Source organism: Culex quinquefasciatus, chromosome 1 (assembly GCF_015732765.1).
Source record: "Culex quinquefasciatus strain JHB chromosome 1, VPISU_Cqui_1.0_pri_paternal, whole genome shotgun sequence".
NCBI lineage: Eukaryota > Metazoa > Arthropoda > Insecta > Diptera > Culicidae > Culex > Culex quinquefasciatus.
Genome location: NC_051861.1, coordinates 112,660,895 through 112,675,260, shown reverse-complemented (window position 1 = coordinate 112,675,260; position 14,366 = coordinate 112,660,895). Strand labels below are relative to the sequence as shown.

At 31.5% G+C, this 14,366-nt stretch overlaps 1 protein-coding gene across 6 annotated transcripts in view; it reads left to right on the top strand.

The window, feature by feature from the left end:
• The window catches only part of LOC6044766 (double-stranded RNA-specific editase Adar), a 98,237-nt gene that overhangs the window by 68,267 nt on the left and 15,604 nt on the right, over positions 1–14,366 (top strand). For 2 of the 6 annotated variants that reach the window (XM_038249588.1, XM_038249577.1), the window contains exons 3-6: positions 2,503–2,517; positions 2,793–3,013; positions 9,104–9,983; positions 10,221–10,568. In XM_038249588.1, coding sequence (XP_038105516.1) covers positions 2,503–2,517; positions 2,793–3,013; positions 9,104–9,983; positions 10,221–10,568 — 1,464 coding nt within the window. The remainder of the gene's footprint in view (positions 1–2,502; positions 2,518–2,792; positions 3,014–9,103; positions 9,984–10,220; positions 10,569–14,366) is intronic. The other 4 variants (XM_038249610.1, XM_038249599.1, XM_038249603.1 and 1 more) reach the window with 4 other exon arrangements.

Sequence of the window (14,366 nt, the reverse complement as noted above, 5' to 3'; positions counted from 1 at the left end):
CTGTCCCAGTTTCTGCCTCAGATTCTGTCTCAGTTTTTGTCTCAGTTTCTGTCTCAATTTCTGTCTTAGTTTTTGTCTCAGTTTATGTGACAGTTTCAGTCTCAGTTTCTGTCTCAGTCTCAGTTTCTGTCTCAGTTTCTCTGACAATTTCTGTTTTAGTTTCTGTTTCAGTTCAGTCGCAGTTTTTGTCTCAAGTTCTGTCTCAGTTTCTGTCTCAATTTCTGTCCCAGTTTCTCTTTCAATTTCTGTCTCAGTTTCTGTATCAGTTTCTGTTTCAGTTTCAGTCGCAGTTTTTGTCTCAAGTTCTGTCTCAGTTTCTGTCTCAGTTTCTGTCTCAGTTTCTGTTTCAGTTTCTATCTCAATTTCTGTATCACTTTCTGTCTCAGTTTCTATCTCAGTTTTTCTTTCAATTTCTGTCTTAGTTTCAGTCTCAGTTTCAGTCTCAATTTCTGTCTCAGTTTTTGTCTCAGTTTCTGTCGCAGTTTCTGTCGTAGTTTCTGTCTCATTATCGTCGATAATATAATCGTCTGACGATAACGATAACGGTTATCGTTATCGTCGTCGTCATTTTCAAAATCATTCTAAAATCGATTAATTCAACCATATCATGTTAAATTCTCAATGCTTTCAACAATAATATATTTTTTGAAAATTTAGTAAGTTTCAACGTATAAATATGTACTCAAAATTGTTCACAAAATACCGTATATTTTCGAAAATACTCAAATTTTCATAATTTGCATTTGGTATTAAACGAAGCGAAATTCTGTATGTTTTTTGGGAAAATGCTACAATTTTCACAAATTACTGTATTTTTTCGAAAATACTCAAATTTTCAAATTATACAAAATGGGTATCAAACGAGGCGAATTTTTGCATGCTTCAAATATACATTCAAATTGTGTATGCTTCATTTCATACACACTTTTGCAAATTTATAAAATTTGAGTATTTTCGAAAAAAATACGGTATATTGTGATTTTTTTTATATTTTTCCAAAAAAGCTTGAATAAAGTGAAAAAGCATGCAAAATTTCGCATCGTTTGATACTTATATTGCAAATTATGAAAATTTGAGTACTTTCGAAAAAAATACGGTATTTTGTGAAAATTTTAATATTTTCAAAAAAAAACTCTCTTAATGTGTAAAAGTTAATCTAAATTTCGCTTCGTTTGATACCCATATTGCAAATTATAAAAATTGGAATACTTTCGGAAAATACGGTATTTTGTTATTAATTTTAAGTAAATATTTTAATTTGCAACTTCCTAGATTTACAAAAAAAATCTTGGTGAAAGCATTGAAAACTTAACATGATATGGTTGAATTAATCGATTTTAGAAAGATTTTAAAAGAATTATCGAAATAACGATAACGATAGATTATCGTTATTGTCCCGAGATAACGATAGAATTAACGTTATCGTTATCGAGCCTCGATAATTTTATCGTTAACAACCTTGCTGATTTAACTTTTTCCGTCCAAATTGTCACCCTGTTCGACCTTTCAACATCAGCTGCGTCACAAAAAAAAACGGCACATTGATTGACAGTTTTGGTCCCGGATTTTTTTTCGTGTCTAAATTTTCTCACTTTGTCACTACTCGCTGGAAAAAAAAGACATCTAACACGATGGCCCCGTCCCAGCGCAGACTCGCAGAAGAATGACATCGATCACACTTTCGACAGAAACCGTTGAAAAAGCTCTGAATTTTTTGTTTCTTTTTTTTTTGAGTTGATGGAATTTTATGAATTTAATTTTAGGAAAAATATTTTTTTTTCGTTTTTTTTTAAATTGAGAAGCTAAGGGATAACTTTTTTGAATGCCAATTTTTTTTATTTTGAATTTTAATTTTGTAACACAAATTTTTAATAAATATTGAAAAATTTTGAATAAAAATAACAAAGTTGAATGCAAACCTCAATTTATTGCTTCAAAATCAACCTAACCCTTAGCGTGACCCGTCCCGTTCCCTCAGCCATAATCGTTGACAGGTTCGTCTTGACACGCTGAAAATTGGGTTGAATTTCAAGCTGGCCCCGCGCGGGCAGTCTTTCGTCACGACTTCAACCTGTGTGTTTCACGTCGTCTCACGCGTGTTTATTCCACTGCAATGAATGAACCTGAGCAAGGGGAGGGGGGAGGGCCAACTATTTTTAAACCCCAAAAGTCTATTAGGAAACTACGGCCGAACGAGAGCGGTTGGCAACGGTGCGACTCCATAAACAACCGCGAAATATTGCGAGTAAGGTTTGAAAAGGGCGTAATGCGGCAAAATTTTTGAAATTTGCGATTTTGTTTTCAATTTTGAGGTTATGCCCTTTTCAAATGTTGCTTCATTCTACCTTTACCGAAATAAGTCTTTTCTAGATTTTCTCATTAACGTAATATTTTGAAAAACGACTAACTTTTCCTCTACTTTGTCTATTTTCTTCTCTTTTCCCGCTACCAAAAAAAAAACGTCTTCGCGCCTTCACGCCCCAAAATGGACACTAAAAATAGTAAATCTACCGTCAGGTGAGTTTCTGCTGTTACGTTTGACGTTCCCACCTTTTTCTGTTTGACTTGGTTTGGTTCACATTTCGGGTGGCCGCAAATTAATTTCAAGAATGTGTGAATATTTTTATCTCTTTTTTTCATTCTTTTGTCTTTTCAAGTGTCAAGTCCCCCCCTTTATTAAATATTTATTTTCATTATCTCCTCTGCTGCAGTGCAGTCCCTTATCGCAAAAATCGAAACGAGCTGCGACGACACTTTGATAAAAATCTCAATTCCCACCTCTCTCTCTCTAGGCCACGTGGCAGCCCGGAAACGGCGCAAACTGCAGCAGGCCCAGCTCAAGGTGGGGGAACCGCCCTCGGGGACTGGAGGCGGTGGTGGTGGCGGTGCGGACCAGGTCCCCCAAACCAAGAACACCGTTGCGGTGCTGAACGAGCTGAAGCGCAATCTGGTGTACAACCTGGAGTCCCAGTCGGGGCCGGTGCACGCGCCGCTCTTTACCATGTCCGTCGTGGTGAGTATTTTAACAGATTCATTGCATTTCAATTTAATTACAAATTGAGATTAAATTTTGACTGGAAGTACAATTGTAACGATTGACAAACGTGGTGGTGAAATAAGCTGAGCGTTTCGGGACTAAAATTAGAAAAAAGTGTTTTTATTCAACTTGTAAAAGAGTTGATTTAACGATTTTTTTGTTGTCTCAAAAAAAATATCGCATAGATTTGATGTACTGAAACTCCGTGTTACCTTATACAAAATACCGAATTTCCGTAGTAACTTCTCAAAAGGGCGTAACCTTGGGATAGACAGCTTGTTTACATACATTCAAGGTTGCGCCCTAATTTACTACGGATTCATGAAAATTCTTCAAACTTTTGAAAAAAATCGCGAAAAACTAAACATTTGTTGTTGAATTTCCCAAAATTTTACATTTACCCTTTTAAACGTTTGCTTTGGCCAAAATGACTAAAATTGCCAAAAATTACCAAAATTTTCTAACTGAACAATTTTCTACGATATTGATATTTTTTTAACTTTAATTTTTGTATTTTTAAATCCGGCTGAAACTTTTTTGGTGCCTTCGGTATGCCCAAAGAAGTCATTTTGCATCAGCAGTTTGTCCATATAATTTTTCATACAAATTGGCAGCTGTCCATACAAAAATGATGCATAAAAATTCAAAAATCTGTATCTTTTGAAGGAATTTTTGGATCGATTTTGTGTCTTCAGAATAGTTGTAGGCTTGGATTAGGACTACACTGAAAAAATTATACACGGTAAAAAAATTGTTGATTTTTAATTTCACTTTTTGTCACTTAAACTTTATTTGCAAAAAAACACTATTTTTTTCATTTTTTGATATGTTTTAGGGGATACCAAATGCCAACTTTTCAAAAATTTCCAGGTTATGCAAAAAATCTTTGGCCGAGTTATGAATTTTTGAATCAATACTGTTTTTTTTTCAAAAAATCGAAATATTAATCAAAAAAAATTCAAGTTCATTTTTCGATGTAAAATCAAATTTGCAATCAAAAAGTACTTTAGTGAAATTTTGATAAAGTGCACCGTTTTAATGTTTATAGCCATTTTTAAGCAACTTTTTTAAAAATAGTCGCAGTTATTATTTTTTTTAAATAAGTGCCCATGTTTGCACACTTTTGAAAAACATATTTTTGAATAGCTAAGAAAATTCTCTATATTTTGATTTTTTTGACTTTGTTGATACGACCCATAACTGTTGAGATTTGATTTGAAAACAGAAAAATGAGGTTTTCTCAGTGTTGCCCAATAAGTCTTTATTTTTTGATCTCGGAAACTGTTGATCCGATTTTCAACTTTAAAATATGAAACATTCGTGAAATTTTCCGATCTTTTCGAAAACAATATTTTCATTTTTTTTAATCAAAACTAACATTTTAAAAGGGCTCAACATTCAATATTACGCCCATTTGAAATGTTAGTCTTGATTTAAAAAAATGGAAATATTGTTTTCGAAAAGAAGTGGGTTGTTTGGGTGAGTCTTAGGAAACTTTTTTTTTCAAAAGTAGGCAAACATGTGTACTCGTTTAAAAAAATGAAAAACTGCAGCTATTTTCAAAAAGTTACCTAAAAATGGAATTAACTTGAAAACTTTATCAAAATTTCACTAAAGTTATTGCAAATTTTGATTTTACATCGAAAAATGAAGTGGAAAAATGTTTGCGATCAATATTTTGATTTTTTTCAAATCAGTATTGATTAAAAAACATTTATAACTCGGTCAATTGATTTTTTGAAGTTTTAAGGAATTTATTATTAAAATTCATGTTTAATTTTCACTAAAATTGTTAATTGTTTTTTTTTGACATTTTATCTAATTGTTTATATCTCGGATTAGTTTTCAAAAAGCCGTAAGAGCCATTGGTAAACAAAGTCCTTTTTGCATCGGTATTCGACCTACTTACGAGAAACCAATATCAAAAATGCTTGAGATTGATCATTTACACGTCCTTCAAGTGCCCCAAACTTAAAATAAATTAAATTTTGTTTAATTTTGGAGCAAAACGAAAATTAGTGTCAGAGGTCACGGTGGCTCTTACGGCTTTTTGAAAACTGAAAAACTCTTTAGATAAAAAATACATATATTTTTTTATAGTTCTGAAAAATTTGAATTTGGGTTTTGAGTGGTCACCCTGATTTTCATGCAAAATATTGAAAAAAAATCAACTGTGGATTGTTAAATCAACTGTGATCCTATAGAACAAGCTGTCAATGTCAATAAATTCTGTCAGGAAAGGCCGCAGATTTAATTTTTCTAAATTAATATAAAAGTCCAATTTTAACCATTGGACTCATTAGAGTAATTCTTAACGTTTTCGCAAATAAACTTATCTTTGGTGCAAAGTCTGGAATTTTAATATTAATAAAATAAACAAAAATTATCTAAATTCTGGAGTTTTTTTTTTTTAAAAAAAAAGGTCCAATACACCAAATTTCCAGTGTTTGCATTTTGGGTGTTTTTGAAACCGCCTTGAGTCATGGGTATTAAAATACACCCAAAAAGCAATAACTGAAAATTTAGTTTATTGGACCTTTTCAAAAAAAACTCCAGATTTATTCTCTGGCCAATAATGGAAATTATCAAAAAAGGTTTTTTTCAGCTAAAATTGAACTCTAAGTTGCTATATTTTCAAAATGGATCAAAAATCTGTTAAAAGTATTTTTCGATTGAAAATTTGATTTTACGTTTACAACTGAAGTATTTTTTTTAATTTTTTTTTTTAATATTTTGTTTAAAACATTTCATAAATTAAATAATAAAAAATTAGGGAAATTAATTTTGTGAAAAAAATTATTTAACCGCCAAAATTTGTTTTCCGTGTACTTATTTTTTTCCGGATAGACTTAGCCGAAGACCAAATCGATTTAAAAATTCCTTCAAAAGTTAAAGATTTTACGAATATTTACGTACATTTTTTGTATCAACAGCTGTATGGAGACTTATTTAGGTGAACCAATGACGACTTATTTGGTCATATGGAAGGCCCTCACAAGCTGTCCATACAAAAATGGTACCTATAAATTCTTAAATCTGTATCAGGAGAACAGAATTGTGGACGAAGTTGGAGTTTTGGTAATAGGTTTAGGTAAAGGTCAAACAATTCGATAAAATCCATTTTTTATTTTATTTTTCAACACAAAAAATCGTATTGGGCAAAACAATATTTAAAAAAAAATATTTTTTTATGATTTAGAGGACCAAAACGAAACTTTTTTAACGATGATTCAGTAAGGGCAAAACTTATTTTGCAGTGTTGCCAATATTAAAAAAAAAATTTGGAATTTTTGGAAAAAAACTGGACGAAAAATTTTTTAGCACGTTCCTTTTTGACGTTCCGCGAAAAACGCGTTTCAATGTTTAACCTTGAATAAACAAACACTAGAGCAAGCATTATAAACAATAACAAACACTTTTTGTTTGACTGACCATTCTGTGCTTTGTTCCGAAGTTTGGTTGAATTCGGTTGTCCGGAGTCTCGAGTTATAACAAAATGTCGTTTACTGTAGTCGGGCATGTACGTATGACAAAACGTCTTTTGGATAAATTCCCTTTGGCCAGTTGTCACACTTACAGCGAATTGTAGCGTGTGTCAAGATAGCACGATCAAATCGAAACATTTGACAACAATGCACGGACATTTTTTTCGATTTTTGTTGAATATCTCGGGATTGAAATCGAATTTGTGTCTTATTCAGTTTTGACAGTTCTTGTTTTGTAATTGTTTAGATGTTAACCAAAAATTCGATAAATAAAAACAATAGATTACCTATTTACAAAATTGACATAAATTGGTATATTTTTATCAATAATTACGATAAAGTAAAAACTACGCCGAAAAAAGGGTACGTTTTCTTACAAAAGCAATCAATAACCACGAGTTAAAGCCATTTCCATTTAACCAACAATTTCCCCTTTCATCGCGCAAACACACACCGTTTTCCAATCAAACAACAGCGGCCCTGCACCTCTCACTAATGAAGCAGTTTATGACAGAGCAAAACTAGAATTAAGGGAGGGCCTGAGGATATTCTCAATTTTCCGAAACTGTTTAATTACTGCCCACGATTGGGAATCCATATTTACTATAGTAACGCATCGCTAGTTTGACAATTGATTGTTTAAGGTGGTATTCCACTGCGGGAATCTTTGTGAGCAATCCTGTCAAAACACATTTAGCTTGACATTGTCAAACCAGCGGGGCTTCAGTGTACCTTCACCACCATCTGCGCTCCGTAATGATGATTATGATGATGTTCTTGTTCAGTTCAATGTTTGTTGGCTTGTTTGGAGGTGGAAAGAATTTTTGACGATGTCTGCCTACTGTGTGTGTGGGAAATCGTTAATGGGCTGGTAATGCACACTTGGACGACTGGCAAAATGTGACCATTTGATGAAAATTAGGGGTTAAAGATAGTTTCAGTGACAGCACAGCACTAATTTCGGGTTGTTTTATTGGCGATAGATTGGGTCTTCAAAACTGGTCGTTTGACTAACGAGAGTCGATCTATGTTGATGGCTGCGCTTTTCTTGAGAGCCTCATCGACCTTTTTCAATTGACATAACCTCACATTTTCGGCTTCCCCAGCAAACGTCAAACCGTTCTAAATTCAGTAACAACTTTTCAATAGGGCGAAACCCTCAGATGTAAACAAACTGAGTTTTTGTCAGAATCATATAAAGCGAACAAAACTGATCCTAAAACACCCTCCATCATCACAAAATTCCGAAAATACGTAGTTTTACAAGCAAAAAACAAAAGGGCTAATCATCAACATCAATCAAAACAAACCAAATTGAGTTTCCGCCCTTGTGTTTTCATCCAATCACGAGGGGCGAATGTAGTGTTTTCTGCAAGTTCCGACGTATATTTAGAAACACCAAATTTTCGTTATAATTTAGTGAATTTTAACCTGACAATCCTCAAAATGGATCAAAATGTATGTTTCTGATGTCTCTGACCACAATTCCACAACAAACACAGATTTGTATGATCCTAAATACATAACTTTTTAATTTCAATTATTGTAGTATCGGATCTGGTCTGGATTCACAATCTAGATATGAAGGTCCATAATTTACCGGTTCTTGGAACATCCGGGGATTCTGGGTCTAGCAGTTGCAGGACAAAAAGTTAGTGTAGGGAGGTTTAGGAGGAATGCCGTACAAAATCATCGCCTCCGTAACCATTGAAGCTATGCAAAGATAGAGAAGGCAGGATGGTGTCGCGGGGTGGCCTAGTCGTCAGGTGCCATGTCTCCCACTTCCGGTGGGGACACCCCAAGGAACGTCACTTCAATATAGACCACATCGTCAAACCAACTTGCTACTTACGTATCCTGGCTCAACGATTCTTGGCCTGAATCGGACTCCTTCTGAAGGCTTTCTAGACCAATTTTTTTATCACTGAGGTTGCAAATATCACTGTATTATCACTGACTGTAACGTTTCACAATGATAAAATAGTTGTTTCACCACTTTTTTTCTTTAAAAACCCGAAAAATGAACAAAAAACAAAAGGGCGAATCTGTTGTTTACTTTTGCTTTGCGGCGTAACCTGACGGGCTAAACCGTTGTTTTGGTTGAGTGGGTGGCGAATACGGTGGGGCGAAAATGGAGGCACGCTCTTCAAAAAGGCGTAATTTGTTTTTCTCAATTTTTAATAGCAAAAACACCTTAATTAATTTCAAATTGCTCTCTATGATGAAATTATTGCTATTTTCTGTTACGTTTTGACAAAATTGATGGTTTTCATGCTTTTGTGTGGAAATAGGAATTGATCGGAATTGCAAAATTTTGAATGTTGATTTTCCCGAAATGGCAGGATCGTAGGTTTCGCCCTATTGAAATGTTGTTACTGAATTGCTGCCGGATCTTTTCCGACACTGTTTTGAGGTTAGAATTGTGAAATTTTGGTCCACACGAGTTGTCAAATTACGTAACTGCGTAAAACCTGATGCACGAGGCGACTTAACCTCACTTTTTGGCATCCAGCAAACGTCACACGATTTTGGTGAATGTGGATGAACCGCCATTTTGATTCTTTTCTCTCTTTGCCCGCAGGTTGACAGCCAGAAGTTCATCGGCCACGGTCGGAGCAAAAAGTTGGCCCGGATCGAGGCCGCTGCCGCGGCTCTCCGGAGCTTCATCCAGTTCAAGGATGGCGCCACGTTGACGCCGATCAAGCCGCTCCAGAACGTGGACTTTACCAGCGACGATCCGATGATCGAGAACAGCATCTTCCCGCTGTCGGACCCGGTGGCGGTGCTGCCGGAGCAGATCGAGACGGTGACGCCGGAGAAGAAGTCGGCGGAGCGGAAGTCCAGCTCGGAGAAGGGGTCCAAAGAGCAGAACGGCCACAACAACAACAATAATAACAATAACAACAACAATACCAACAACAACAACCACTCAACAAACAACAGTAATTCCCCTTGTCAGCCCAATCCACATTCGAATTTCAGCCATCATAACAATACTACCACTAGTTACTATCACCAAAACGCTAGCCATAACAATACTACTAGTTTAAACAGCAACTGCAATAGCCACAACACTACTTCCGGTTATTCCCCGTCCCATCCTCCCGGGCCCTTTTACAAGGGCCCATCACAGTCCCATCACGGTCACAATCCTAACCTCAATCAGTCACAAAATCACTACACGAGTTACAATCAGCAACAACAACATCAACAATACGTACCAAAACAATATCACCATCAACAACAACAACAACACCACAATCATAGTCAGGTGGTGCCACATCCGCAACCGTTGTTAGCGCAGCCAATGCATCACCACCACCACCACAAGAACAATAGCTACAACAGTAACAACAACAACAACAACCACATCGGCAAAAATGGTGGTGGCACTGTGAAAGCCTACGCCGCGGCCAACTCCAACTCCTTCTCCACCACCACCATCACCAATATTAACAATAGTAATGACATTTTCTTTACTACTACTAATACTACTAACCCTCCCGCCAACCTCTATTGCTACCATAACAAGCCCGTGCCCTCGAGCCCGCTCAGTTCGTACAATAATAATAATTCCAACCCCTTTAATGCTCTGTCGTCACGAACGCGCAAACCACCACTGCTACCAATACCATCAAACCACCTTCCACAACAACAACAACAACCACCACCAATACAATCACGTCCTGTTGTACTAGCTACCACAACAGCAGCAACAACCAATAGGAACAACAACAACAACAACTACAGCTGCAACCAGAACAACAGCAACAACCACCAACAGAACAATCGCAGCAATCCGTCGTCGTCGTCGTCGGTGACGGCAGTGGTGGCAGCGGCGCCCCAAACGTCAAATGTCACGCTAAGCCCCTCCCCCTCCTCCGCGGTCCCGATACAGCCGCCGCTGCTGCAATCGCAGCAGGCCGCGGCGGCCGCCCCAAACGCGCAAAACGGGCACCGGCAAGTGGTTGAAAAAATTCAGCAAAGTTTAGATCTATTTAAAAATTCCAATGAAAAGAATGTAGCATGGAAGAAGCGATTAGAAAGCAAGTATATTTTGTTTTTCTCACTCCTCTCTCTCTCTCTGTCTTACCTATCTGTGCCTTTATCTGTCCTGTCATCTGTCGTGTTTCTCGCTCTATCTGTGTCCTTCTCGCTCATTTATTTTACGTTTCTGTTCTGTGTACTCTTCCGTCGAGCGCGCGCGCTCTCTCTCTTCGAGAGAGCTGCCCCAAAAACACTCTCTCTCAAACACATACACATACGAGCAAACACAGTGTTTCTCTCTGTCTCTGTTCCTGTTTGTCTGTCCTGTCTCGCTCTCTCGCAGTAGTGACACGATGTTAGCTCGTGACGTCATCAAATTGGCATTTTTTCGGCGAAATTGAAAGTCTTCCCAAAAAACAAACGAAGCGAAAATGTTTTGTATGTATGTGTTATAGCGATCCCCCGCCACCCCCTTCTTGTGCGTAGCCTACTGTTTTGTTTTTTTTTTTTGCGTTTGTTTTTGTTACATTTTTGTTTTTGTTTTTGTTTTATTCAACTGCCCCCAGCCCCCCATCGATGTCGTCGTCATCACACATACACGTGCATAAGATCGTTGTTGTCATTATACCTTTTGGTTGATTTTTATTTTATTTTGTTGAGAATGTGTTGAGCAAGTTCACTCTCACTCGTTGTGCAACTCTCTCTTTGTTTAAAGCGGCGTTTTTTGTATTTTTTAAAATAAATTTTGATAGAAAAAATATTGAGGAAAAATGTCAAATAGAATTTTTTTTGTTTTTATCAAAAATATAACCACATATTTGTCACTAGTTATTACGTGGAGAATACCTTGATTTTGATAACTATCAATTAAATAAAAAACTTGGAAACATGCCTAAATAAATTATTTTTTTACCGATAATTTTGTCAGGACATCGCTACGATAACGATAATCTTAGCGTCATTTATCCACGATAATCATCGGCGATAATTTACGAAAATTCATGACAAACGTACCTATTAAATAAAAGTTGTGTTTTCAGATCACAGTGTTTTTTTTTTTTTGTTCAAAATAATCAAAATATTCTCAAAATCCTTTATTTCAACTAATAAATAAAAAAATTTGCGAAAAAAAACTTACCCCTCAAATTCTGAATAATCAGTATTAAATGAATTTCAAAAATATTACTTGAGAAACATAAAAATATATATTTCAAAACTTTATATTTTAAAATTAACATTTTGAAAATTTATTTATAAAAATCATATTTTAAAAATTTATATTATAATTTTTTTTTAAATTTATATTTTAAAAATTAATATTTCAGAAATTTTTATTTTAAAAATTTAAATTTTTAGAATATCTATTTAAAAAAATATATTTTAAAAATTGTATTTCAAAAAATTATATTTTTAAAATTTATATTTTAATAATTAATATTTAAAAAAAAAATGTTTTAATTTTTTTTCAAATTAAACTAATATTTAAATTTATATTTAAAAAAATAATTAAAAAAATATATTTAAAAAAAATATATTTGTATAATTTGTATTTAAAAAAAATATATTTTTTAAATTTATTTTTCAGAAATTTATATTTTAAAAATTATATTTAAAAAAAATGTATTTTAAAAAGATATTTTAAAAATTTATATTTTTAAAATTTATTTAAAAAAAATATATTTTAAAAATATATATTTTAAAAATTTATATTTTAAAGATGTATGTTTTAAAAATTTATATTTGAAACATTTATATTTTGATAATTTATATTTAAAAAATTTATATTTTAAAAATTTATATTTTAATAATATATATATTTAAAATTTATATTTTTAAAATTTATATTTTTAAAATATATATTTTTAAAATATATATTTTTAAAATATGTATTTTTAAAATTTATGTTTTTAAAATTTATATTTTAAAAATTTATATTTTAAAAGTTTATATTTTTTAAATTTATATTTTTAAAATTTATATTTTTAAAATTTATATTTTTAAAATTTATATTTTTAAAATTTATATTTTTAAAATTTATATTTTTAAAATTTATATTGTCAAAAATTTATATTTTTAAAATTTATATTTTTAAAATTTATATTTTTAAAATTTATATTTTTAAAAATTATATTTTTAAAATTTCTATTTTTAAAATTTATATTTTTAAAATTTATATTTTTAAAATTTATATTTTTAAAATTTATATTTTTAAAATTTATATTTTTAAAATTTATATTTTTAAAATTTATATTTTTTAATTTATATTTTAAAAATTTCTATTTTTAAAATTTATATTTTTAAAATTTATATTTTTAAAATTTATATTTTTAAAATTTATATTTTTAAAATTTATATTGTCAAAAATTTATATTTTTAAAATTTATATTTTTAAAATTTATATTTTTAAAATTTATATTTTTAAAATTTATATTTTTAAAATTTATATTTATAAAATTTATATTTTTAAAATTTATATTTTTAAAATTTATATTTTTAAAATTTATATTTTTAAAATTTATATTTTTAAAATTTATATTTTCAAAATTTATATTTTTAAAATTTATATTTTTAAAATTTATATTTTTAAAATTTATATTTTTAAAATTTATATTTTAAAAATTATATTTAAAAAAATATATTTAAAAAAAATATATTCAGAAAAAATATATTTTAAAAATTTATATTGAAAAAAATATTGAAAAAATAGTTTTTAAATTTGTATTCAGAAAAAATATTTTTAAAATTTATATTTTTAATACTTATATTTTTAAAATTTATTTATTAAAAATCTATATTTTAAATATTTATATTTAAAAAAATATATTTAAAAAAAATATATTTTGAAATTTCATTTAAAAAAAATATAATTTAAAGATTTATATTTTGAAAATTTATATTTTTAAAAATTAGATTAAAAAAAATACATTTAGATAATTTATGTTTTTCAAATGTATACTTTAAAAATTCATAAATTACAAATTTATTTATTAAAAATTTATTTTTTGAAAATTAATATTTAAAAGTTTATATTTCAAAAAAATATTTTGTTTCTTAAATTTATGTTTTAAATTTTTTTGATGCTTCAGCATAACAAATTACAGGGTTTTAATCTTTAAATAGAATACGTTTCTCAAAATCTTCGTATGTTATCGCTGAATGAATAAAGAAGTATCGTTGACGATTACGATAATTTCGTCGTTATCTTCTTTCGATGAAATAATCGTGAACACAATATTACCTTCAAACCAATACTTCTTTACCTTGTCGTTCCCTTAAACCAGCTCATCATATAAAGCAAATTTCCTGTCATAACTTAAAATAATATTACCACAGATAAAGCATATAATTTCATACATATAATAGAATAGATTCATTTCATGATTTTTCTTATATGATTGTTAATTTTTTTATTTTGTTTTTTGATGAAAAAAAGAAGAGTTAATTTTACCCCGAAAACACGCAACAGATTTTCATTGATTTTTTCAAATATATTTAAACTGTATGAAGGTCGAAAAATCACTGCGGGCTAAAGTATGCGCGACTAATGAATCTGTACATAAAAAAAAGCAAAACAATTTCAGGAAAATACGGAAATTTTTTGCGCGAGTTTACCTTACTTCAATTTTTATTAGTGTACATATTACAAGTAGCAAACGCCTCCTTTCTCGTTGTACTAGAGTTAGCGTTTAGTTGTGTATTTTTTTCTGTACTAAAGATTATTTCTCAATGTGTACATATACAACTTTAGCGGAAACAATAGAAGTTATCATTACTCTCTCTCACACACTCACACACACACAGCGATACACACCCAGCTACACACTGACACACACATTTTCCCCCGAAACTCCAAACGC